At 38.0% G+C, this 27,052-nt stretch overlaps 1 protein-coding gene across 1 annotated transcript in view; it reads right to left on the bottom strand.

Moving 5' to 3' along the window:
- Window positions 1-17,197: 17,197 nt before the first annotated feature.
- Window positions 17,198-27,052, bottom strand: part of mei4 (meiosis-specific, MEI4 homolog (S. cerevisiae)) — a 48,683-nt gene continuing 38,828 nt past the window's right edge. The window contains exons 5-6 of the mRNA XM_051655086.1: window positions 25,216-25,347; window positions 17,198-17,487 (exon numbers count right to left, since the gene is read on the bottom strand). Coding sequence (XP_051511046.1) covers window positions 17,257-17,487; window positions 25,216-25,347 — 363 coding nt within the window. The 3' untranslated portion in view covers window positions 17,198-17,256. The remainder of the gene's footprint in view (window positions 17,488-25,215; window positions 25,348-27,052) is intronic.

Raw genomic sequence — 27,052 nt, 5'->3', positions numbered from 1 at the left:
ACCATTTTTAAAGAAAACATGAGTGAGCAGGCAAAACACATTTCTTTTATTTCTTATGGGATTCATATTCAACTGTAGGTTATAAAAGAATGGCACAATCATAAAACAAAACATGGCAACAAAGAAAAAAATGAAATGACCCCTGTTCAAAAGTCTGCATACCCTTAGTTCTTAATACTGTGTATTGCCCCCTTTAGCATCAATGACAGCGTGCAGTCTTTTGTAATAGTTGTCTATGAGGCCCCAAATTCTTGCAGGTGGTATAGCTGCCCATTCATCTTGCCAAATTGCCTCCAGGTAAGTCTTTGGTCGTCTTGCATGAACCGCACATTTCAGATCCCCCCAGAGTGGCTCGATGATATTAAGGTCAGGAGACTGTGATGGCCACTCCAGAACCTTCACCTTTTTCTGCTGTAACCACTGGAGGGTCAACTTGGCCTTGTGCTTAGGGTCATTGTCATGCTGGAAAGTCCAAGAGCGTCCCATGCGCAACTATCATGCAGAAGAATGCAAATTGTCTGCCAGTATTTTCTGATAACTTGCTGCATTCATCTTGCCATCAATTTTCACAAGATTACCCGTGCCTTTAGAGCTCACACACCCCCAAAACATCAGTGAGCCACCACCATGCTTCACAGTGGGGATGGTATTCTTTTCACTATAGGCCTTGTTGACCCCTCTCCAAACATAGCGTTTATGGTTGTGACCATAAAGCTCTATTTTGGTCTCGTCACTCCAAATTACAGTGTGCCAGAAGCTGTGAGGTGTGTCAAGGTGTTGTCAGGCATATTGTAACCAGGCTTTTTTGTGGCATTGGCACAGTAAAGGCTTCTTTCTGGCAACTTGACCATGCAGCTCATTTTTGTTCAAGTATCGTCGTATTGTGCTTCTTGAAACAACCACACCGTCGTTTTCCAGAGCAGCCTGTATTTCTCAAGGTTACCTGTGGGTTTTTATTTGTATCCCGAACAATTCTTCTGGCAGTTGTGGCTGAAATCTTTCTTGGTCTATCTGACCTTGGTTTGGTATCAAGAGATCCCCGAATTTTCCACTTCTTAATAAGTGATTGAACAGTATTGACTGGCATTTTCAAGGCTTTGGATATCTTTTTATATCCTTTTCCATCTTTATAAGTTCCATTACCTTGTTATGCAGGTCTTTTGACATTTCCTTTCTGCTCCCCATGGCTCAGTATCTAGCCTGCTCAATGCATCCACGTGAGATTTAACAAACTCATTGACTATTCACACACAGACACTAATTGCAATTTAAAAAGCCACTGGTGTGGGAAATTAAACTTTAATTGCTATTTAAACCTGTGTGTGTCACCTTGTGTGTCTGTAACAAGGCCAAACATTCAAGGGTATGTAAACTTTTGATCAGGGCCATTTGGGTGATTTCTGTTATCATTATGATTTAAGAAGGAGCCAAACAACTATGTGATAATAAATGGCTTCATATGATCACTATCCTTAAATAAAAGACAGTTTTTTTTGCATGATCAGTCATATTTTCAAAATCAATGCCAAAATTTCACAATTTCTGCCAGGGTATGCAAACTTTTGAGCACAACTGTAGACGGCATTTCTGTCATCTGTTCTTAATAATATAATAAATTGTGCTTCTTCAAGCACGTGTCTGTGTGTCTACGGGAAAATTATTTCTAATATTAATTTGATAATAATAGCCTAATAATAATAATAATAATAATAATATTTTAATACATTAATGGGAAAACGAGCCAAATAACGTCTTGACATCGTCAAAGGCATCGGCTATTGGCGATCGCTCTGATCATCGTCGATCCCCGAGATCATCGTCTGTCGGCACAACCCTAATGTGCATTTCTCTCTATAAATTAACAAAATGTTCAGACAGTCTCCTTGCTGGTTTTTCCCCCACATTCAGAATCATTACCGCTTTTACCGGTGTCACAGCAGCTCGGATCGTGCGTGCGCTTGTAAAATGTATATTTTCAAGGCTCAATATTACGGTTTAGTATTTCTCTGCTAACACTGTTCTACATTACAATGTTACTTATTCTTTCTCAGCCCTGGAACTCAAACCATTTTCTGATGCCCCACAAAATATAAATATTTAAGTAATTAAATTAATATCATAAACGTGCGACTAGTCGACTAATGGCTTAAATTAACTCCTACTAGTCGACTAGGAAAATCTTTGGACGAGGGCAGCCCTAGAGAAAAGAGAGGAGGACAACACCACCAGTAAACATGGCTGGGGATCAGGTTCCATCTCATCCTCCATCTCCTCATGGTCCGGGTCTTCCTGCAGTAGTTCCTGGTCCAGCAGTTCTTCCTCCTGTGTGCTCATGCCCTCATGAGCCATGTCCTCCTCTGCTATGAACCTACGCTCATCAGCAGTCAGCTGCCTCCTCCTCTTGAGGGTGCTGAGCAGGGAGCCATAATCTCTATCCATCTCTACAACAGAAAAAAAGTACAATTGGTAGCCAGCAGTGTGTTCTTCACAAATCCGTACACTAAATAGTCACCAAAGGCTTGCAGACTAACCAGAATGTCCAACTGCAGACAGCCCTCTCACACTTTCCTTGTGAACAGGAAGCTACACACAACCTAAAATCATGTCTGTGTGATGGATGGGTAAGGCTATCTGCTAAATTATAGAAAGATATCTACCATTTTTTTTATTACACGGGAAAATCAACAAGCTAGATAACTTATCTAACTAGCAGGCCAGTTTCCAGGCAGGTCTGAACAGCGTCAAAAAAGAAAAAAGGTCTGAGCAGCGTCTGCTTTCTCCCTCACATTACTTCAGGCGGATTTTTCACAAGCGACAAAATTGGCCAAAAAAGTTATTGATATTTAGCTAAAATGTACATAGTATTGCTAGCTAATGTTTATTTAGCAAGTTTTACAGAAATTTGCTTAAAAATAGAGGCTAGCTGCCTGTCCGATGAACGCCGACGGTCATGTCATTTTTTCCAGAAATAACTAGCGTTACTCCTACAAATAAATGCTTTGTAACTAAAATGTTTTGACTTTCACTATACAATATTGACAACACTTTAAATAACTTGTCTTACCTTGAAAGATCGCCTCAGTTTTCAATTTGAAGCAGTAAGTCCAACACTGGAGGTAATCTCCCGGTGTATCCTCTCTGGCCCCGCCCAGGCAAATGGAGGACGATGCTGATGACAATACATTTATTATTCACACCCAGTAACCCCTTAACCAATCACATGTGCTTTTAGCTTATATTGTCATGAGTATCTGGCAGTTTTCAGAAATAAAATTGGTGATTGGACGGTGAAGATATTGAGACAGGAACCATGGGAATAATTGTTCCCAAATTTGAACGCTCTGGCTGGAAAGGGTTAACAGAACATATCTTTATGTTGCCATTACAATTATGCTTATCAAAGAAGGCCAATAAAATGTTATACTGCATTGTGTGTCATGTAAATTTAGATCTATCTGTAGACCTAATTTAGACCCATCACGTCACATGCACAGACTGCGGAGACTGTCTATTGATTTCAATGCGATTTTTTTTCAACACTTTTTTTTTATCCTCTGAAACAGTGTACAATGGCTTTTCAATGATCAAAATACATTAATATAATTACATGTCCCTTTGTATCTGATAAACTGTGAAAGATGTGAGAACAATACGTGTAGTTGCACTTGTAAATTTCTCTAGTAAATTGTAAAGCTCTACTTGTAAAGCTCTAGTAAATTTACAAGCATTTTTACGTGCTACTTAGTTTGGGAAACGTGCTGCAGTAAGTACAACTTAAGTGCTACTAACGTTCAACATAGAGCTTCGGCAAACCCAGCCCAAGCATTACCCACGGCGAGCAGGACTGCACGAACGTCTGTCTGGTTCTTTCTCCTGAATAAATTCAATTCCTACACTGCTGCAGTGTCCAGATCATAATAATATTATCTTTGTTCTGATATGCCAAAAAATAACAAAGGATTTCTTTGTTGCTAAATCTAAAGTATGATTTAACTAAATCATCCACATCCATTTCTTGCATTGATGAAGCGTGATGACACGCTGTTTCTGGTCATTTTTGCTTTATTCGTAAAATATTCTGACTTTAATCTCATAATTCTAACTTTATTCTCAAAATATTATGACTTTTCCTAAAATCAAAAAAAAAAAAAAAAAATTCCCCCATGGCACTAAAACGCCATCGTAGTTTCCTGCAGGTTCTTTGGGACAAAGTATAAAGTAAATGTACTTAAGATTATATTTTAACGATTGTTTTAATGTCCCATATGCCACACTTAATTACAGAAAACTGTGAGATTAATTAGTTTTAAAATTTGAATTGATTCACAGCCCTAGTTTACACTTGCTTTGAACTTTATCTAATGCAATGGCATTAAGAAATGTTTAATTTTAGAAGTGTCCAAAAACTTTGGACTGGGTCTGGCACTCCAGTCTGCAATACTGCAAACACAGACAAGTGGAGTGATACAAACAGTGGTGCACCAGTTCCGTTAAACTTGAGTGTTCCATTTATGTAATCACTGCTTTCACTTCATATTTAGGGTTCCTGGCACAGAACCAACTAAAGCAAAAGGAAACAGCTGAATAAGCAGCTCCTAAGCAAGAGACCACAGCTCTGTTCCACACCCTATGAGTTGCTTAGGGTGAACTCTCTCTTTAATTAAATAACTGTTAAACAGGTTTGGGAGGGTTACTTTTGAAATGTATTCCACTACAGATTACAGAATACATGCTGTAAAATGTAATTTGTTACATATTCCGTTAAATTACTCAAGGTCAGTAACGTATTCTAAATACTTTGGATTACTTCTTCAGCACTGGTAGATTTTTTCACTTGTTTTGACTATAAAAACTCTGCCAATACAGTAAGACAAAATACACATATTAAAAATACATTCTCTGAAAAACCTAAATATCTTATGCAGTGTTGTTTCTAAAACAAGATAAATCAAACTGATCTTGTTTTAAGGATTTTTAGATATTTTTACAGGAATACAATACAAAAATTATTATCAAGAATATGATTTTTCCCCTAATATCAAAAGGTCTTACTAGTAAAAAAGGAATTATGATCTAACGTGAATTTTCTTGATTAAAAATATATGATTGTGCCTGGTAACGTGCATGTGAAATGGCTAGAAATAGCATTTTAGCTTAGCGTAAAGCTGACAATTTACACAAGGTTTATTTCTATTTATTTCTTCTGCTCCAAAATTACTTCAAATGTTCTTCTCTGTCTGCTCGTATGAATGTCACATCATAAGAAAGCGTTTCACCACTGTTCAAATGCACTTTGGATCGCATCATTTATATGTACAAATGTTTTCTATCTGAAAGGACTAAATATTAAATGAAACAAATGACAATAAAATGCAAAGTAATCTCTTCAGTAATCAAATACTTTTTTAATGTAACTGTATTCTAATTACCAATGATTTAAACTGTAACTATAGTGGAATACAGCTACTTATATTTTGTACTTTAAATACGTATTCCCGTTACATGTATTCCGTTACTCCCCAACCCTGCCGTTAAAGCACAGTGACCATCTGAGCACACAGACAATTTTTCTGGCATTTCTTTGTGTCTTTCCGCTCCCCATCCAAGCAGGAACAGGAAATGAATGATGTAGATAGCAGAAGGAAAGAAGTGGGCATTATGTACAGGGTTAGCAATGGCCATCAGTGTTAGACTGTGGGGCCAGTGGTCACTGTGATACATGGAGAACTTTTCAAGAGAAAAGCCCATACTAATATCTGTACATTGTGTATAGCACTAACAAATTCAAGAAGAAGACCAGAAAAAGAAGAGTATGAGACTAGATTGTTTATGAATGTATTAAACAACTATTGCCTCTAGGCTCATATATCAAATATACCTAATTTATTATTTGCTTTAGCTTATGTTGGTTAAATAATATAACAGGTCGAGAATATAAATGAAATAAATGCCAAATCTTAGGTCAAGTAAACAAAATAGTATTACAGTTATGGCATGTAATTGTATACAAAATGTCACTGAAAAACTAAAATTAAAATGTGCGAAGTGCCTATGTTGCTTTGCATTGCAAAACGAACTACTCGCTTCTGTATACTATTATATTCCATTCAAGTAAAAATTTCTGCTATACAGAATACAGTTTTACTGTACTATGCTTGAAAATCTAACAATTATGTATTAAACATAACAACAGAAAGTCAATCTAAACCTTTACATTAAATTGGTTTACAATGTGCTCAATTGCACTACAATATGCCTTTAATTGTAAGTCAAGCAAGCATTTCTACTCGCCTCCGCCTGCAGGATTTCATCTCGGGGTATGCACAGAAACCCTTTTTTTATGCCAAAAAAACAAAACAAAAAACACCACCACTGAATTGAGATTTTCTTCAGTATGTGTAGCATTCATGTAACTAATGGCTAAACCATTTCTAAAAGACTTGGATGCCGTTCAGATCAAAGCAATGCAACAAACAGAGTAGAACAGAACACAGGTGTCTCGAGACACATTTTTACCAGTTGATTTTCTGACAAAAAGAACTTACAGCGTTACTTGGTGTCCTTAGTTACCTGGCTAAGGCATCTCTTTAGCATATTTACATAGAAAAGCAACTCAAAAACAGCATGGATGGACGAACGGCACCTTATTAACATGACATGGCACCAATGGAAGTTTCTCAAAGTTACCTCTCAAAAAAGTAGGCTTTTGTTTCAAATGATTGTAGGTAAATATCCACTTTATCCAACGATTGGTTTGTTCTCCATTTTCTGAAAATTCCCGATGCTGTTGCAAATTATTCAGAACTTTGAATCTTCAAAAATCACATAAAACCAGAAAAAAGTAAACTGTAAGACTCCAGTGGTTAAATCCATATCTTCGGAAGCATTATTATGGATGTGGTTGAGAAACAGATCAACATTTAAATCCTTTTTTTAATTTTTTTTTTAACTAAAAGTCTCCAACTGACCAGTAGGAGGTGATATGCATGAAGAACACGATTCACCAAAAAACAAAAGAAGAAGAAGAGTGATGAACCGAAAGTAAATATTTATAGTTAATACAAACTTAAATATTGCTCTGTTTCTCACACACATCTATTATATTGCTTCTGATAACATTGATTTAACCACTGGAGTCTTATGGATTAATTTTATGCTCCCTTTGTGTTTTTTTTTTTTTTTTTTTTTGGGGGGGGGGAGATTCAAGGCTCTGATCACCATCATCACTTGCATTGTGAGGACCAACAGACCTGAAATATTCTTCTTAAAATCTTAATTTGATTTCAGCTAAAAAAAGAAAGTCATACACATCTTCAATGACATAAGGGTGAGTTTGGCTGAATTATTCCTTTAATCATCAAAGAAAAGATAATGTCTATGTATTTTTTAAAGAAAAACATTATTACTGTCCAGGCAGAAGGAAGAGGTGAATTTTAATATATACCTCCATAAGGTTTCACAGCTGTTTCACTGAATAATCAAAATCTGATCATTTAAAGATATGTAATTTTTTTTTTATGTTCAAATATTTCCTCCTGTCCCAGCTTAAAGGATTAGTTCACCCAAAAATTTAAATTCAGTCATCGTTTACTCACCCCTGTGTTATAACTGTATTTGACTTTCTTTTTCTTAACACAAAGGGAGAAACTGTGAAAAAATGTTGTGCTCAGTGATGTCATACAGTGGCAGTTTATGGTGACCACCTCTTCAAGCATCAAAATAACACAAAAGTATAATTCAGAAGTCTAATAAATGATTCCATGAGACTCATGATTGTAATGAAAGCATACTATGATCTTTGGTGAGAAGCTAACTGAAATCTAATAGTGAAACTGTTGACGACCGTTGCTCTCCTCTGCGTGTTCATGACACCGTGTCCTAACCAGCCACGACACACAACGAGCAACAGGGCTTTCTATTTTTGAAATGGTTTCTATTTCTGCGACGTCACGACAGGCTGCGCAGTTAACAAATGGGTATAAAATTATACTTTTTACAGTATATTAAAGCCAGCATCTCACTAGCCGGTTCAGAACAACTTAATTTCGGCCGAAGGTGTCACGCACCTACCGAATTTTGTGCTTGAGGTCTCCCTATCTTCAGCCGGAGCTCTGTCAAACACACACACAACCCAGTTCAGAATGGCAGTGGGGAGACTTAGGCTCATTCTGACTTTTTCTTTGCTTTCCTGTCACGTGGAGATTGGTGAAATAAAAACAGGAGGACAGCGTGAACAAAAACAATCGTAACAGACTGAATAAGGATGCGTTTTATAAAGTAACTTATCCTGTGTATGTGTGCGATTGTGTATTATCCCCTTGGGTCTTGCTGTAGAAAGCATTATGGCACTTATTTGAGAAGATAAGTTGCATTCAATAAACATACTGTTCCATCTGTGACTGCTCTTTTTCTACATTTTATTGTCAGTTATCCTCATTTTAGTGTATGATTTAGTGGTGTCGCATTGTACCTGGTGTGGTCAGACAGATTGCTTGTCACTGAAATCTTATCGTGTCGCGTCTGGTTAGGACGAGACTGCACTAGACCAATAGTTCACGAAGCATTCAGGCGAAAACGTGTTTTGTTTATTTAAAAACAGGTCCGCCACAGCGATACTAAAGAACAGAACACAACACAGCTGCACACAAACCATAGAACCCAACTTACAATACATGTCTGAAGTGTTTGTAGTCCTAGAATAGATGCATTTCTATGCCCAACCTTATTTTATAAAAAAAAAAAATTTAAGTCATTTTTATTTGTATAGCGCCTTTCACAACACACATCATTTCAAAGCAGCTTTACAGAAGATCAGGCATTAACAGAAGATAAAATGTAATATCTATAATGTCTTAGAGTCGTCATTGTGTAGTTTGATAAAATATTTTCATCTTGAGAATCTCCGCTCTCTTCCTAACAAAACGGACGAACTACATCTCCTCACCTGCACAAACAAGGACTTTTCAACCTCTGCTGCCTTGTGCTTCACAGAAACCTGGCTGAGTTAAGCCATTCCGGACAGCGTGTTACATCTGCCGAGCTTCCGGCTGTTCAGAGTGCATCGCATCGCGGAGTTAACGGGGAAAACGAGAGGCAGTGGAACATGCTTTTACATCAGTGAAAATTGGTGTACAGATGTAACAATGTTAAAGAGGATGTGCTGTCCTAATTTGGAAGCGCTCTTTATTAACTGTAAGCCTTTCTACTTGCCACGGGAGTTTTCCTCGTTTATTCTGGTGAGTGTGTATATCGCGCCAAACGCGTGTTTGAATGTAGCGCTGCAACAGCTGGCTGATCAAATCACAGACACGGAACAACAATACCCGGACTCAGTTATTATTATTCTTGCAGATTTTAACAAAGCAAATCTCACACGTGAACTGCCCAAATACAAACAGCACATTACATGCCCCATCAGAGACAGGAACATACTGGATCATTGCTACACAACAATAAAGGATGCATATCGCTCTGTCCCTAGAGCAGCTTTGGGACTCTCTTATCACTGTCTGGTTCATCTTCTTCCAACCTACAGGCAGAAATTAGAATCAACCAAGCCAGTAGTAAGGACTGTAAAGAGATGGACCAATGAAGCAGAGCGGGAACTACAAGCCTGCTTCGATTGCATGGATTGGAGTGTTTTTGAGGCTGCAGCCACAGACCTGGATGAGTTCACAGATACTGTTACATCATATATCAGTTTCTGTGAGGATATGTGCATTTCTACTAGGACTTATTTAAAGTTCAACAACGACAAACCGTGGTTTACAGCAGAGCTCAGGCAGCTTCGTCATGCTTACAGGGGTGGGGATAAAGTCTTGTACAATCAGGCCAGGAACACACTGAACAAGGAAATCAGAGTGGCTAAAAGAAGATACTCCGAGAAGCTGAAAAACAAGTTTTCAACTAACAACCCTGCAGTGTGGAGTGGCATGAAACAACTCACAAATTACAGGACTCCTACCCCCAACCCTGTGGTGGGCCAACAACTGGCTGATGATCTGAATGTGTTCTAAAAAGATTTGAAAGGCCCAATCTCACACCCCACACCCACTCTGACCTTCACTTCACACAAACATCAACACCTCCTGCAACCCCCTCCTCCCCCCTCCTGCTACTCAACCTGCACTTAAGATCTGTGAAGATGATGTGAGCCACGTCTTTCGGAAACAAAAGATGAGGAAAGCTTCAGGCCCAGGTGGCGTCTCACCAGCGTGTCTTTGATCATGTGCTAACCAGCTGGCCCCCATCTTCACACAGATCTTCAATAGATCACTGGAGCAATGTGAAGTCCCATGCTGCTTCAAACACTCAATCATTATTCCTGTCCCCAAGAAACCAAAAATCACAGGACTTAATGACTACAGACCTGTCGCCCTGACGTGTGTGGTCATGAAATAATTTGAGAGACTGGTGTTGGCCCACCTGAAGAACATCACTGGACCCTTTCTAGATCCCCTAGATCGAGCAAACAGGTCTGTGGATGATGCAGTCAACATGGGATTGCATCATATCCTGCAACATTTGGACAGACCAAGGATCCTTTTTGTGGACTTCAGTTCGGCTTTCAACACCATCATCCCAGCTATACTCCAGAATAAATTACACCAACTCTCTGTTCCCATGTCTATCTGTCAGTGGATTACCAGCTTTCTGACGGACAGGCAGCAGCTTGTGAGACAGGGGAAACTCACTTCCAGCACCTGTACAATCAGCACTGGTGCCCCCAGGGATGTGTGCTCTCACCACTACTCTTCTCCCTCTACACCAATGACTGCATCACCAAGGACCCCTCTGTCAAGCTCCTGAAGTTTGCAGACGACACCACTGTCATCGGCCTCATCCGAGATGACAATGAGTCTGCATACAGAAGGGAGGTTGAACAGCTGGCTGTCTGGTGTAGTCAAAACTACCTTGAGCTGAACACGCTCAAAATGGTGGAGATGATTGTGGACTTTAGGAGGAACACCCTAACACTGACCCCCCCCTCACCAATCTAAACAGCACTGTGGCAGCAGTGGAGTCATTCAGGTTCCTGGGCACTACCATCTCACAGGACCTGAAGTGGGAGATGTACATTGACTCCATTGTGGAAAAGGCCCAGCAGAGGTTGTATTTCCTTCGCCAGCTGAGGAAGTTCAACCTGCCACAGGCGCTGCTGATACATTTCTACTCAGCGGTCATTGAGTCTGTCCTCTGCACTTCAATAACTGTCTGGTTTGGTTCAGCTACGAAATCAGACATTATTAGACTACAAAGGACAATTCGGACTATACACTAACTATACACTTCCAGAGTGAGGTAAAAGGCTGGAGAAATCATTCTGGACCCCACTCATCCTGCCCACTACCTTTTGGAACTGTTGCCTTCTGGCGGACACTTCAGAGCACCAGAACCATCAGGCACAGGAACAGTTTTTTCCCCTCAGGCTATCCATCTCATGAACAGTTAAATTGCCCCATTGAGCAATAACTGTGCAAAACACAGTTTAGTCTTTTTTTATATTTATCCAACACATCCAACCTCTTCTGCAATTTCATTCCTCTGGAGAGAAACCCCCCCCCCCAAAAAAAACATTTGCACTATACATAAGATGTGTATTTGCACTGTACATAACAGATAAAAGATTTTTATTAGATTGCACTACGTATGTGTATGTGTGTATGTATGTATGTGTGTGTATGTATGTGTATAACTATTTTTTATTATTATCTGTGTCTTGCTGCTGTTTTTGTGTTGTTGTACACTGGAAGCTCCTGTCACCAAGACAAATTCCTTGTATGTGTAAGCATACTTGGCAATAAAGCTGATTCTTAAGTCAGCCACAGTCACACTGTTTCCTATCCTGACGGCAAACGACACACGATAAAAGGTATCTTTTCTATGTTAATCATCAGAGTTTTGGTCCTAACTATGGAAAGGGGTGAACGCCACCCAAAACCCTTCTTTCTTTCATGGATTCGAGATGAACATACAGTATTTTACTTGAAGTTATAATAATATAAGCAATAAAAGCAGTACACAAAATACACCTTTTATAAAAAGAACAAATACATCTTATTATTGCATACCAATTTTTTTGCATACAGTATTCCAAGTGCTCACTTTTTAATTAAGAGTAGCCTTTATGCTTTTTATTTTTTGCATTTTATTTTTTTACTAAAGGCAAATGAACAAATTGTACATCGAAAAAAAAAATGCTATTTTGAATAACCATATCAAATAATCATTCACAACATATTCTATAATTAACATGTGTAATTCATTAATTTACATGTTATATTTTATTTAAAATAAACTGGAAAGTTAAGGCTATCACCTTTTTTTAATATATATACATATTATATATATATATATACACATATTAAATGAGATAGGACATCTTACTCGTATTTTAACTAATTTTGTTTAAAATTCAAGAATCTGAAGGAAACAATCTAAATTAATTTATTATATTTTTAAGCAAATCCCATTTATGTTCACATTCCAGACTTTTATTAATTTTAAATGTTACTTTCTTCATTTGGTATATTTCCTAAATCGTTTCTAACCATCTTTGAAATTATGGGTGTTCTGGTTTAAGCCAATTTTTTGTAATCTGTTTCAAAGCTGATATTCTGATTACCCTAAATATATTTTGTTCAGTTTTATTTCTTAAGGACAATGGCATTTTACCCAAAATAAGGTTTTCTGTATGTATTTCTATTGTGCAGTTAAATATTAAATTAACTATTATATATTAATCTAATCACTTCCAATAATTTGTCAATTTAGAGCACTCATATAGAATTTAACTATAATTAGCCTTTTGTTCTCCACAATTTCTCCAACAATCCCCTTTTACCATGCTATTGTATTTACTTTGAATAACAGGTGATATAAAAAAAAAAATGTCATTTGTATCTTAAGCATATTCCATCCAAACACTGAATTGTATGGAATGTATTGTATGATATTTCTTCCAGTCTTGCTGACTAATTTTTATTTTTAATTCATCCTCCCACCTACATATCATTTTATTCAGAGTGTTTAAGTGCACTCTTTATAATTCCTAACATTTTTATTGGATTAGTTGTATTGTATGTATCAATTATATAATTTATTAAAGGATGCATTTCCTTTTTTATTTATTTTACTTTAACTTCTGTTAATTAATATCTTACCTGTAAGTAATAAATAATTTTTTTGAAAGCTCATACTTTTTTGCTATGTTTGAAAAGGTATCCATTCCTTTATCAGTGAACAGTTGGTGATATCTTTTCAGACCTCTGTCTGCCCAAAACTTAAATGTATTATCTATTTGGCATGAAATCAGGATCTTTAGCAATTTCTTGTAAATTAACTATATCTTTCTTAATTTTACTATTTTTCTTTTTTCTAACCAAATTCTAAAAGTACTATTAAGACAAATATTATCTATTAATTTAAATGTGTTGCTTTAACATGGATATACTAATAGGTTCCCCCATTTGATACATTTCCATCTTCCTCCATTTCACTTTAGATTTTTCATTCATCCAAATCAATATAGGTTGAATTTGGTCAGATTTATAATAATTTATTAAATTTGGGAATTCTAGTCCTCTGAACCTTTTTGACAACTTAAGAATTTTAAGATTATATATAGCCGCAAGCGGCAATCATCAGGGTCCAAGCTCATGTGAAGAAATAACCAAAATAATCAGAATTGACAGAATGATCCAGTGGATGACAAATAATACAAAATGACTGAATAGATCCTGCCTAAATACATTTATTGAAAATTGGGAATAATGTGATTCGTTACTTGGTTGCTGGGTAACCCCATCTGGTTGCTAGGCAGTTTCAAGGTGATACTCAAAAGGCTCCTTACTACCCGGAGTCAAATGAACGAAGCCGGAAGTCTCTACGATGTTCTGGTGCAGAGATATGTGATTTGTTACTTGGTTGCTAGAGTAACCGCATCTGGTTGCTAAGAAGTTACCAAGGTGATACTCAAAAGGCTCCTTGCTACCCTGAGTCCAATGAACAAAACCAAAAGTCTCTACGACATTCTGATCTTGAGATCCCCATCTAAGCATTTTGAATGGAAGTCAATGGGGTTTGGTTACTAGGGTGCTCTAAATGGTTGCTAGGGCGTGGCTAAATAGTTTATATGATGATACATGAAGTCTGATTGCTCACCCAAGTAAAACAAGCCAACTGTCATTTCTCTAGGACTTTCTGATCCAACGATATCACTCTCAGCCATTTTGAATGGAAGTCAGTGGGGTTTGCTTGTCAGAGTGGGTGCTCTAAATGGTTGCTAGGGTGTGGCTAAGTACTTCCATGATGATCATTAAGGGATGTAGAAATGAGATGTGAGGAATCTGTTGTCATGGTCTCGGTGAGTCCGCTGGTTTGTTTTTGTTTGTCATCACATTCTCTGTTGAATTCACGTGTTGCTGACTTACGTAATCTGCGTTGCCATGGAAGCCGTAATTGTTTCCATAGTAACGCTGATCATGCCAGCTTGCTGCCAACGAGCGGCACCTGATCGCCATTAGTTCCCTGGCTATATCTACCTCCCTCATATCAACATGGAATTAGTGCAAAATACAAAGCAGCACTTAAAATGGACTCCAACTAATATTAATAATCCATTGGAACGTGAATACATTCTTGCAAAATACAAGTAACTACAAATACTTTTAATAGCAATCCATATGAACATGAGATTAATTCATACAAATAATATAATTAGCTAAATGGAAGTACATCTCTCCCCCCCCCCCCAAATGTTTTTAAAATGAAAGAAACACGAGCACGGTTTTTACGCACGTGCAGCTACAAAATAATGAACGAATCACTCTGAAACTACTGGTCTCAGAGTGCATATACAATCATATAAAATATTAGTTCAAAATGAACGACCCGTCACTAGTAACACCTTATAAATGAATATCACTTAAACGTTATATAGTAATTTGACACTGACGGTACTCCACTACTTGCTGAAAAAGCAGCACAACACACTACTACTGCACCCCCAGTTTTAACTTAACTGCTCTGTATGCTTACCTGTTCTCTCGCAAGTGATGGATGTCCCACAAAGTCACGAATTGAAGACGATCCAACTTTATGTGGCTCTTCAGTGGCCTCCTCCATACTCGACAGCCTTAAGTCTTTTTTGCGTATCTTACAACGAGTTCTATGAACATTGCTCGTGTCTGGCAAGAGCCAACCATAAAGTGTCAATGTCCAGCTATGATGGATTGAATTTACACTGACCAGGCATTATAGTTATCTAAACCATGACCATTACTAAGGTTCAAATTAGCCGATTAACAAAAATGAGCACACAAAATGTCACTTAATTATTATAAAATTCATCCACCGCAGTGGTAGTTGTAAAGGGTGGGGGAGGGGGACTCCAATGTTAACACTAATTTAGACTAGAAGGCAGCTGTACTGTCAGTCACACAGCCCTTCCAATCAAGGGCGGATTGTGTCCTGCCTGCAGGGAATATTACAAATATCATTATAGACTTGAAATACTTTTTTATAATTTGTACAAATCGCGTACACATTCCATTTTTAATTTTCCACAAAACAAACCGATTTTCCATGTTTTCCAGACCTTAAATTTCGAAAAGCTCAATTCAAGCACTTTAAGGACCTTGTGTGAACCCTGTTATTACCTTTATTCATTAAGCTGACGCTTTTCTCCAAAGCAACTGACAAAAAGAATCCATTCTTCGAAAGGAGAAAATAAGAATAAAAAAGCTGTAAATGTAATAATTTATTTGTCTGATTTACAAGGAGTGGCTGAATGGCAAAATAATTCAATATTAACTGTTAATACTCTTTGAAGACATTTCTTGTCGTGTGGTACCCTCTGGTGGACAAAAAGTACAACAGCCTATTTTGAATGGAAGTCAATGGATTTGGTTGTTAGGGTGCTCTAAGTGGTTGCTAGGGCGTGGCTGATTGCTCACCCAAGTGAAACTAGCCAACTGTCACGTCTGTAGTCCATTCTGTTCCAAAGATATCCCTCTCAGCCATTTTTAATGGAAGTCAATAGGGCTGGTTGCTAGGGTGCTCTAAATGGTTGCTACGGTGTGGCTAGCCAGTGACCAGAGAGATTCTTATTGGCTGATTACTAACCTGACTCAAGATCCAAATCGCCAAGTGTCTACAAATTCTGTTCTGAAGAGATCCCTCTCAGCCATTTTTAATGGAAGTCAACAGGGCTGGTTGCTAGAGTGCTCTAAATGGTTGCTAGGGCGTGGCTACACCATTTCCAAGATGATACTTAAAGACTGATTGGTAGACCGAGTGAAATGAGACCGCCCCTATGTCTCTACGACATTCTGATTGGGAGAGATGATCCCACAAAATTCATTGTCTTGTCATAGTAGGAAACAATTGTTTTCATGGTCTCATGATCACAAAAAATAATTTTGACTCGTCCCCCCCTTTTCTTAAATCAATAAATACAATTACAGTGAGACACTTACAACGGAAGTGAATGGGGCCAATTTTTGAAGGGTTTAAAATGGCAGAAATGTGAAGCTTATAATTTTTTTTATAAAGCTCTTACATTCATTCTTCTGGTAAAATGTGTGTATTATCTGAGCTGTAAAGTTGTTTAAAACGTTGTTTACCAGGGTTAAGTCACCATGGCAACAAAGTTGTGAAAATTGAATATAACCTTACACGGAAAAGGCTAGCAAGCAATTTTATCACACTAAAATCACACTAACACACATTGTTTACATCTTGTGGGTGTACTACTTTTGAAACGGTATGTTAACGACATTTACGGAGTGGCCCCATTCACTTCCACTTTAAGTGCCTCACAGCAACACAGATTTATTTTTTAAGAAAAGTAGGAACTAGTTGAAATAAATTTGAGATAAATCAACATTATGCCACAAATGCTGCTGATTGAGCTTAACTTGTTTTGAACCCAGAATACTCCTTTAATAATTGATGGCCTCTGCTATAGATGATGCTCAGTATAAGAACTTCACAAACATAAACACAAAGACTTCTTAAGAGCACAATAATAACCAAGTGGTTTATTGGTTATTAACAGCATCATTTTTCACCTTTTATACAGAAACAGAAGTGAAGTCATAAACGTTGTCTCTGTTATGTGCTTTACATATATTTAAGTGTTCTTAAACCCGTAGGTAATGCATGTCTGTGTCTCTTCTTTTTTATATCAGGCACTACCTGTAAGGGAGCTCTCAGGAAAGAGGGAATGGTGAGCAGTGAGCCCAGCGAGTCTGCTCATGTTTGTGCATTCCTGTAGAGACCAGCAATCCGCCACATGTACAGAGAGAATAGCGGGAACTCATCAGACAGACGCAGAGCCAAAGTCTCCAGCTGTTTCACTAACTCCTGGATGACATCATGATGATCTTCAGGGCTCTGAGCGAGATGTTCCAGCAGCCAAAACACATAGAATGAGTTCTCATAGCAGATCCATTCCACATCATCATGATGCTCCTCACTGGACCGCTACACAACACAAACACTACCATCACATATGCCACATATATATACACACACTGCATAATGTTGCTTTATATACTTTACTATCTTTGAGGGGAGAAACAACAGCATGGAGCTAAAAACATAATACATTTGAGCGTAAACCTGCTTGTTTCTTTGAGTTGAAAAGTCTCTTCATTATGCAGTACTTCTCTCTGTGCTTTGATCTTTGTGCAGGCTAGTGTGTGCATGTGGGTGTATTTACTATTCCCAGAAGTAATCTAAATCTGACAAAACCTATTTTTAACAGTGACCTTAAACACTATGGATCCACAGGGGGGCGCTATATCACGAATTGAGTAAATGTTAAAGTCCCTGTATATATAGGTTAAGCATATGAGGAATCATTTGAAAGCTTTTAATCTGAACTTTTCAGAGAATACCATCACTTTTGCATTTATGTTACCTAAAATAACAAAATAAGGCCTGAAATCATTTGCGCCACTAAGTAGCGTCCCCTAGAGGTAATAGGGTAGAAATATTAATATGAATATAAAAGTCTCACATAGCACATAAATAGACAAGTCATATCAAATGAAAGCTCTTATTCTCAGGAATGTCATTTTGTTGCCTTAACAGTTCGAAAAATGTTCAAAAGAATCACAACATTATATATGATTTTTGAAAGACATCAAATACATACGTCTTATTTATGTGCGGATCATTGCTGCTGTATGCCCAAAGTAGACAAAAACTTTGTTTACTCATACCTCAAGCAAAAAAAAAAACACCATTTTTACTTGTATATGAGCTTGCTTGGCAGAATAATCCAATGTTATATCTAAGATGTCCAGAACAAAATACGCCATCCAGCAAAAAAAAAGCATGCTAAACAAATCATAAAAAATAATTATTTTTAATTACTGATATATAAAATATTATATACTGTATCATCGCAAAGAGGAGAATCTCAGCTTTCTATTGACATCTAGATTCAGCTTCTAGTCCACTCAGATGCCAAGATATTCAATGAAACAATGAGGGTGGTGCATGAAGTGAAAATTAGACAATGTCTTTTGGACGAGTATATCTGTGAGGGCTGAAATTCGTTAGAGCGCCACCTACATTTCAGATCTGTAAATTGTGATGGAATGTGTTAGAGAGAAAATTATTTTTTCTAGTGCTTGCTGCCATTTAGTGGAATAAAATACGACTTTTCAAAGAAAGAGTGAAAAGAACCAGAATTACATGCTAACAAAGTTATGATAAAAAACAAAATAAAAAAAATTCTGTTCATCATAAGAACGCAACCAAAAACAATATAGTTTATGAATAATTGGATAATTTTTCTCTTTTTCTTTTTCTGAAAAATTAGACCAATATTTGGCAATTAGTCCACTATATGTAGCAAAATTTGTGTATGGTTTGCTTTGCTTTTTGTAATGCTATATTTCTTTAACTGGTTTAATAGTACAGCACTTTGGTCAACAGCTGTTGTTTTTAAATGTGCTATATAAATAAATGTGACTGACTGACTGTGAAAAATTGCAGGCGGCAGCACAAATATGCACCAGAGTTTAAGGACCTCCTCAAATAACTCAAACAATTAATGTTTTATATGATGGGTAGGGCTTGGTTTGGTTTAGTATGTAGTCATTATAATGAGGTTTGGTATAAAAAGTCAAATGGTACGTCTGCATTTAGTACGGCTGCATAAATGCTGTGTGCCAGCCAAAACAACCCTCAAGATCCTGCGCTCTGTCTAGCTTTTTGAAAGGGAGAATGCATCCTATGTGAATGCCTTTTATCTCAGCAGCGCTGTTGCTGTCCTGGTTTCAAAGCCACCATGAATAGTGTTGACACAAATTGTGTCTGATGACTCACAGAAAACAACGCTGTAACCTATCACAAAATGAGGCCTTTTTGGTCACATTTCATTGAGACGACTGTAGTCAGATTCACGAACAAATGACTCTTACTGGCCTTTCACACTGGCATTTTAGTCCGAACCGGATTGCGGTTTGCATAAAAAAAAAAAAAAGGCAATATGAATTTTTTTTTTTTTTTTTACTGAACTTGAGACTACCTGTTGGAAGTCTTCTGAGCCCGGTTGAAATTAAACTGTGGTACAGTGTGCACGAGTGTGTACAAAACCTGTACTACGGTCCACACTTATTCAGAAAATAAAAAATAAAAAAAGCATGTGCGTTTTTACCAATTTAAACATGACAACAGCATCAGTTGGACGGACACACACACACACACACACACACACACACACACACACACACGGCCTGGGTACACGGCTCAGCGAGTATTGACGCTGACTACCACCCCTGGAGTCGTGTTCGAATCCAGGGAATGCTGAGTGACTCCAGCCAGGTCTCCTAAGCAACCAAATTGGCCCGGTTGCTAGGGACAGTAGAGTCACATGAGGTAACCTCCTCGTGGTCGTGATTAGTGGTTCTCGCTCTCAATTGGGTAAGTTGTGAGTGGATCGCGGAGAATGGCATGAGCCTCCACATGCGGAGTCTCCACGGTGTCATGCACAACAAGCCATGTGATAAGATGCGTGGATTGGCAGTCTCGGCAGCGGAAGAAACTGAGATTTGTCCTCCGCCACCCGGATGAGGCGAGTAACCGCGCCACCATGAGGACTTACTAAGTAGTGGGAATTGGGCATGTCAAATTGGGAGAAAAGGGGAACACACACACACACACACACACACACACACACACACACACACACACACACACACTGGTGCAGCTATCTTTATGAGGACTCTCCATAGACAATGATTTTTATACTGTACGAACTATAGATTCTATCCCCTAACCCTAACCCAAACCCTCACAAAAAACTTTATGCATTTTTACATTTTCAATAAAACATTGTTTAGTATGTTTAAGCGATTTGAATTATGGGGACACTAGAAAATGTCCTCAAACCATATTTATAGCATAATACCCTTGTAATTACCAGTTTGTAACCTAAAAATAAGTCCTCGTAAACCACTTACACACTTACACACACACACCCCCCCCCCCACAAGTGGCAGGCCACATAAGCAGGGCTGCAAATGCATTGCTCACAACCAGCTGTCTCCTCAAAAAAATAAAAATAAAAAAAAAGTTCGAAGCAGCAGATGGTTGCCTTCTCCTGGACATGCATATCTGCTGAATTATGGCATGTGACGCACTGAAGCACAAGTGTTGTTCACTCTGGTGTACATAATGGCCACAATTTTCAGTCTATAGGAGTTGGTGTTAGTCGACGGACTCTGCACTAGTTGGCTCTAATCTGCAGATTTAGCAAAAGTAACAAAGAAAATTGCTTTGTGTACTATGGGTACAGACTCATTTTTTTCCCTTTGAATCAGAACCAGAATAAAGCAATTCTTTATGATTCCAATCCCTAGTTGTTAAAGAATTTCAATCAATCTGTGTGAAATGTTTTGAAAAGGCAAGTCATGCCATTATTGCGTTTACATGGTTGATTAATCACTTCCGAGCACTCGAGTGCCTATTTATTGGGTTCCTGTAGCTCAATTGCTAGAGCAGCTAGCAATGCCAATGTTATGGGTTCAATTCCCAGGGAACAAACAGACTGATGAATGTACACTCACTGAGCACTTCATTAGGAACACTATACTACTACTGGGTAGGGCCTCTCAAAACAGCCTCAATTCTTTGTGGCATGGATTCTACAAGATGTTGGAAACATTCCTTTGAGATTCTAGTCCATGTTGACATGACTGCATAACACAATTTCTGCAGATTTGTCAGCTGCATATTCATGCTGCAAATCTCCCATTCTGTCACATCCCAAAGGTGTTCTATTCGATTCAGATCCGGTGACTGGGAAGGCCACTGAAGAACAGTGAACTCAATGTCATGTTCATGAAACTAGTTTGAGACGACTTTTTGCATTGTGTCATGGTGCATTATCATGCTGGAATTAGCCATTAGAAGAAGGGTAAATTGTAGGGCTGGGAATTGACACAAACCTCCCAGTTCGATATTACAACAATATTTCCTAGCCGATTCGATATGTATTGTGATATTGCGATTGTGCAAGTATTGTGATTTGATGTTTTGATATAAAAAAATTCTAAAAAGATAAAAACGAACTCCTTTTTCTCAGAAATAAATGTCTATTGAAGAACAGTTGTGTCTGAAATGAAATTTTTTCACTTGTAATATATAATTTGCAGGTAAAATATAGGGATGTGCAAAACTACCAATTTAAAACTACATTGCAACATACAATTGGAGGCCAAAGAGTAAACTTGTTCAAGAGCCATTTGGGGCTGTACTGAATTAATGACACATATGACAATTCACCTGTAGTCCCAATGTTGTATATGCATCCTGAGATAGTCTGAGATCCTATGCAGCGTTCTCATAGACAACACTATTCTTACAAACTGCTCCCAAATGACTGACAGAGAAAAAAAAGTGAACTCACAATTTGCGCATTACGCGAGACCCGATAGTGCTGTGCGCATTGGCACCAAAGCGCAAATGAACTTCTGAACTAGAAAGCATTTCAGACACAAATATCATCGGCATTTCTTTCATCTGTTCTTCAAAATATGATCAGGTGTGTTTCCTCAAGCACGCGTCTTCTCGACAGTGGCAGGTAAATGTGTGAAATTATCTGCCATTGCGCATGAATACCCTGGCTGTTAAATATTGTGGGGCACGACATGTAGCTTACGGCATCCAACAGTTTGAGGAGTCTTTTTACAGCTAAATTATTTATTAAAGAAGTGTCAGACAGAATTTGCAGAATGACTTCTGACAAATACTCTCCACAACACCTCTCAAATAAACTTTTGGATTATGCATAATAATAACAGGAGCATTACATCAAGTGGTGGATTCTGACGTACAACAGTGAACAAACGGTGCTTTGATGGCTGTAGCAGCGGTGCATTAAAGGACTAAACAAAGAATTAAAGAGACAAAACTTCTCAGAGAGAAAACCTGTTAGTGTGGAACTCTGTACAAATATAGCTTCCTATATTTATCTATTAATCGTTGTAGCATTAATATAAATATAAACAAATAATATAAACAAATCTAATTTTTCATCAAGGAGATGATTTAAATCGTTTTGCTCAAGAACTGCGATTTGTAACAATCGTTTCTTTTCCCAGCCCTCGTAAATTGTGAACATGAAGGGATGCACATGGTCAGCAACAATATTCAAACAGGCTGTGGCATTCAAACGATTGATTGATATTAATGAACCAGTCTGACCATTCTCCGTTGACCTCTCTCATCAACAAGGTGTTTCTGTCCACAGAAATGCTGCTCACTGAATGTTTTTTTGTTTGTTTTTGGCACCATTCTGAGTAAACTCTCGAGACTGTTATGTGAAAATCCCAGGAGATCAGCAGTTACAAATATACATCGACCAACCTGTCTGGCACCAACAATCATGCCATGGTCCAAATCATATTTTTTCCCCCATTCTGATGGTTGATGTGAACATTAACTGAAGTTCCTGACCCATATCTGCAAGATTTTATGCATTGCACTGCTGCCACGCCATTGCCTGATTAGATAAATCGCACAAATAAATAGGTGTACAGGTATATCTTATAAAGTGCTCAGTAAGTGTATATCTTGACTGCACTGTAAGTCACTTTAAATAAAAGTGTCCGTCAAATGTATAAATGTAGAGTACAAGTAAATGGCTCGGAGAGGCTGGAATAACCATTATGAAACCACAAAGACAGTGTGGAGCATGTGTAACTGGAGATGATTCACAAAGTGACAGCAAAAGCCAGCAAACAAATTGCTACAAAAGACCCACAACATCTGTCTGATGAATTACACATTATTCATCAAGTATGTAAACTCACATTCTGCACACAAAACGTGGCTGTTGATGGTGCTGCTATGTTCAAACATTTACAACATTTATTAACAGTGCTGTTAAAAAGTATTTGCCCCCTTCCTGATTTCTTCTATTTGTGTTTTTCAAACTAAATTGTTTTAGATCAAACGAAATAACATTAAACTTGAGTAAACACAAAATACAGTTTTCAAATATATCTATTTTTAATGAAGCAAAAAAAGTTATCCAACACCTATATCATCCATGTAAAAAACTAACGGCCCCCTTAAACTTAATAGCTGGTTGTGCCACCTTTAGCAGCAACAACTGCAACCAAACGCTTCAGATCAGTCTTTCACAATGCTGTGGTAGAATTTTGGCCCACTCTTCTTTGCAGAACTGCTTTAGTTCAGCAAGATTGGAGGGTTTTTGCACATGAACTGCCCATTTAAGGTCCTGCCACAGCATCTCAATCAGGTTTGAGTCAGGACTTTGACTTGGCCACTCCAAAACTTGAATTTTGCTTCTTTTGAGCCATTCAGAGGTGGACTTACTCCTATGCTTTGGATAATTTTCTTGCTGCAAAAATCCAGTTGCACGAACTGATGACCGGACGTTCTCCATTAGGATATTCAATTAGAGAGCAGAATTCATGTTTCCTTCAATTATTGCATGTCGCCCTGGCCCTGAAGCAGCAAAGCATCCCCACACCATCACACCATCACCACCATGCTTGACTGTAGGTATGATGTTCTTTTTATGGAATTCGGTGTTTGATTTATGCCAGATGTAACGGGACCCCTGTCTTCCAAACAGTTCCACTTATGACTCAGTCCACAAAACATTCTCCCAAAAGGTTTGAGGATCATCTAGGTGTGTTTTAGGAAAATTCAGATGAACTTTAATGTTCTTCTGGGTTAGCAGTGGTTTGTGTCTCGCCACTCTTCCATGGATGGCATCTTTGGCCAGTGTCTTTCTGATAGTGAAGTCATGAACATTTATTGATGCGAGAGAGGTCTGAAGTTCTTTGGATGTTATCCTTGGCATTTTTGTGACTTCCTGGATGAGTCGACGCTGTGCTCTTGGAGGAATTTTGGAAGGTCTGCCACTTATGGGAAGGTTCACTACTGAGCCAACTTTTCTCCATTTGGAGATTCTTTGGAGTCCCAGAGCCTTTGAAATAGCTTTGTAACCCTTCCCAGACTGATGTATTTCAGTTACCTTTTTCCTCATCATTTCTGGAATTACTTTCGACCTTGGCATAGTGTGCTACTGGGTGAGACCTTTTAGCCTACTTCAAGCTGCTGAAAAAGTTCTATTTAGGTGTTGATTTGATTGAACAGGGCTGGCAGTAATCAGGCCTGGGTGTGTCTAGTCCAGCTGAACCCCATTATGAATGCAGTTTCACAGATTTCAGGATTTAGTTAGTAAGGGGGCAAATACTTTTACAAATGCCCAGTTGTTATTGGATAACTTTTTTGCTTCAATAAATAACATCATTTATAAACTGTATTTTGTGTTTACACATATTGCCTTTGTTTTATGTTAGATTTTGTTCGAATGTTTTAAACAATTTAGTCTGAGATATACACAGAAACAGAAGAAATCAGGATGGGGGCAAATACTCTTTCACAGCACTGTACATATTATCCCATGTTTTCAAGAAGAGGAATTAAATATTTTTAAATAAACTTGCCCATGCAGTCTTACTGCATCCAGCTTGTGAATCTCTGGGAGTCAAGACTGTCAATATCCAGAGTGGCATTGTTCTTCAAATACATTACCAGAACAGGTTTATGATGAAGTTTAAAAACCACTACAAATCTGCTCGGATGACTTCCAGAGATAGCCAGTAAGTTGGACACGGGAGGACTGAACAGCTCTTTTGGTTGACTAGTGTAACTTACCTGACAGGTGTCCCACAGGTGCTGTGCCCTCTGAATGATCTGAGACATGAGGAGCTGAACTAGTGCAGGTCTGATCACATGACTTCCACCCAGAGCGATCACACACTCTGACATCACTCCCTGAACTGAGAACTAACAGAAAAACAACAGCACATGGCCTGATGGACCTACAGTGATGAAGAAACCCTCCTAACACACCTCCATTACACTACACATTATCCTTTATAACTGTAGTCATAAAAGTGGAGGCACACAATTCTCATGGGTTGTACACTCTCTGTAAAGCACAATGTAACATGACATTTACTTGTATTGATCCAATAAGCAGCCTTCAAATTTGTAAAAGCGTTGAAAAGCCACGCATTTCAGTTTTATTTTGTTACGGTTGATGTTCTAGCCTTTGTCTCACATAACTGTCAACAGTAATAAATTACATTGAAATCTGAGATAAAAGTAAATATAATAAACAACTAATAAATACTAATACAACAGACAGAAAAAAACTGACATTCATTTTAATATCCTATATACTTTATATGTATATAAAACTTTGCATGACAGTAACACTGGGCGACGCATACCAGAAAATGCACCATTAAGATCGGTTTCATGCTGAAGAACCGCCAAGTCAGCTATTTTACATAATGTTTCCTTTCGTACATGTTAACAAAAGGTACATGTCAACACCATTGTATATGTGGAAAGGATTAAAGCTCATTAATGTCATGTAGTCAGTTTACATGTTTATTCCAACCGTTACTCCTGGCTTTCGTAAATATAAAGTTAACGTTTCACCCAAGTTTAATAGTGCAACGCTCATATATTTAGAAGTGCATAAATTGTAACTTAGAGCCACAGTATAACTAGTTGTACTGAAAGTTGAAAGCTGTAACTTACACATGGCTGGTGCAACCAGCCTCAGCTACATCAAATTATGCCGAATTTCATACTGATGGGCAGGACTATGAGAGTTCCGCAGATTTCCATAGAATTGAAATGCCCATCCAGGGCTCTACAGGGTGAGCAATTCACTTGAAAATACACCCTTATTTAGGCAATAAGGCATGAGAGGCCGTGCTATATTGTGAATATTCACCGTTGAACTGTGTTGTTAGGCACGACCCTTCAGCCGTGACCATATTCCCAATATGCAACAGCCTAGAGTGCCTTATTGCTTTTATATAATAGTCACCATGTACTGGTAGATGGAGGTTCAGTGTCACGCAGTACTTTAGTTTTGCAATATTTAGATATCGCACGAGTCATGTCTTACTCCCAAATGCCAGGTTTAGGCGAAAATGCACATATATTTTAGATTTTAGCTTTGCCAGCAGTAATAAAAGTATCATTTTAGATACCATTTACAGTTGAAGTCAGAAGTTCATATACACTTAGGTTGAAGTCATTAAAACTCTAACCACTCTTCCATATTAGCAAACTATAGTTTTAGCAAGTTGTTTAGGACATCTACTTTGTGCATGACATGAGTAATTTTTCCAACAATTGTTTACAGGTAATCAGAAGTTTACATACACTGAGTTAACTGTGCCTTTAAGCAGCTTGGAAAATGATGTCAAGCCTTTAGGCAATTAGCTTCTGATAGGCTAATTGGAGTACATTGGAGGTGTACCTGTGGATGTATTTTAAGGCCTACCTTCAAACACAGTGCCTCTTTGCTAGACATCAAGGGAAAAATCAAAAGAAATCAGCCAAGACCTCAGAAAAAAAAAATTGCAGACCTCCACAGGTCTGGTTCATCCTTGGGAGCAATTTTCAAATGCCTGAAGGTACCATCTTCATCTGTACAAACAACAGTATGCAAGTATAAACACCATGG

Source organism: Myxocyprinus asiaticus, chromosome 25, assembly GCF_019703515.2.
Source record: "Myxocyprinus asiaticus isolate MX2 ecotype Aquarium Trade chromosome 25, UBuf_Myxa_2, whole genome shotgun sequence".
In the NCBI taxonomy this organism is placed as follows: Eukaryota; Metazoa; Chordata; class Actinopteri; order Cypriniformes; family Catostomidae; genus Myxocyprinus; species Myxocyprinus asiaticus.
This window is presented reverse-complemented; position numbering and strand designations above follow the sequence as displayed.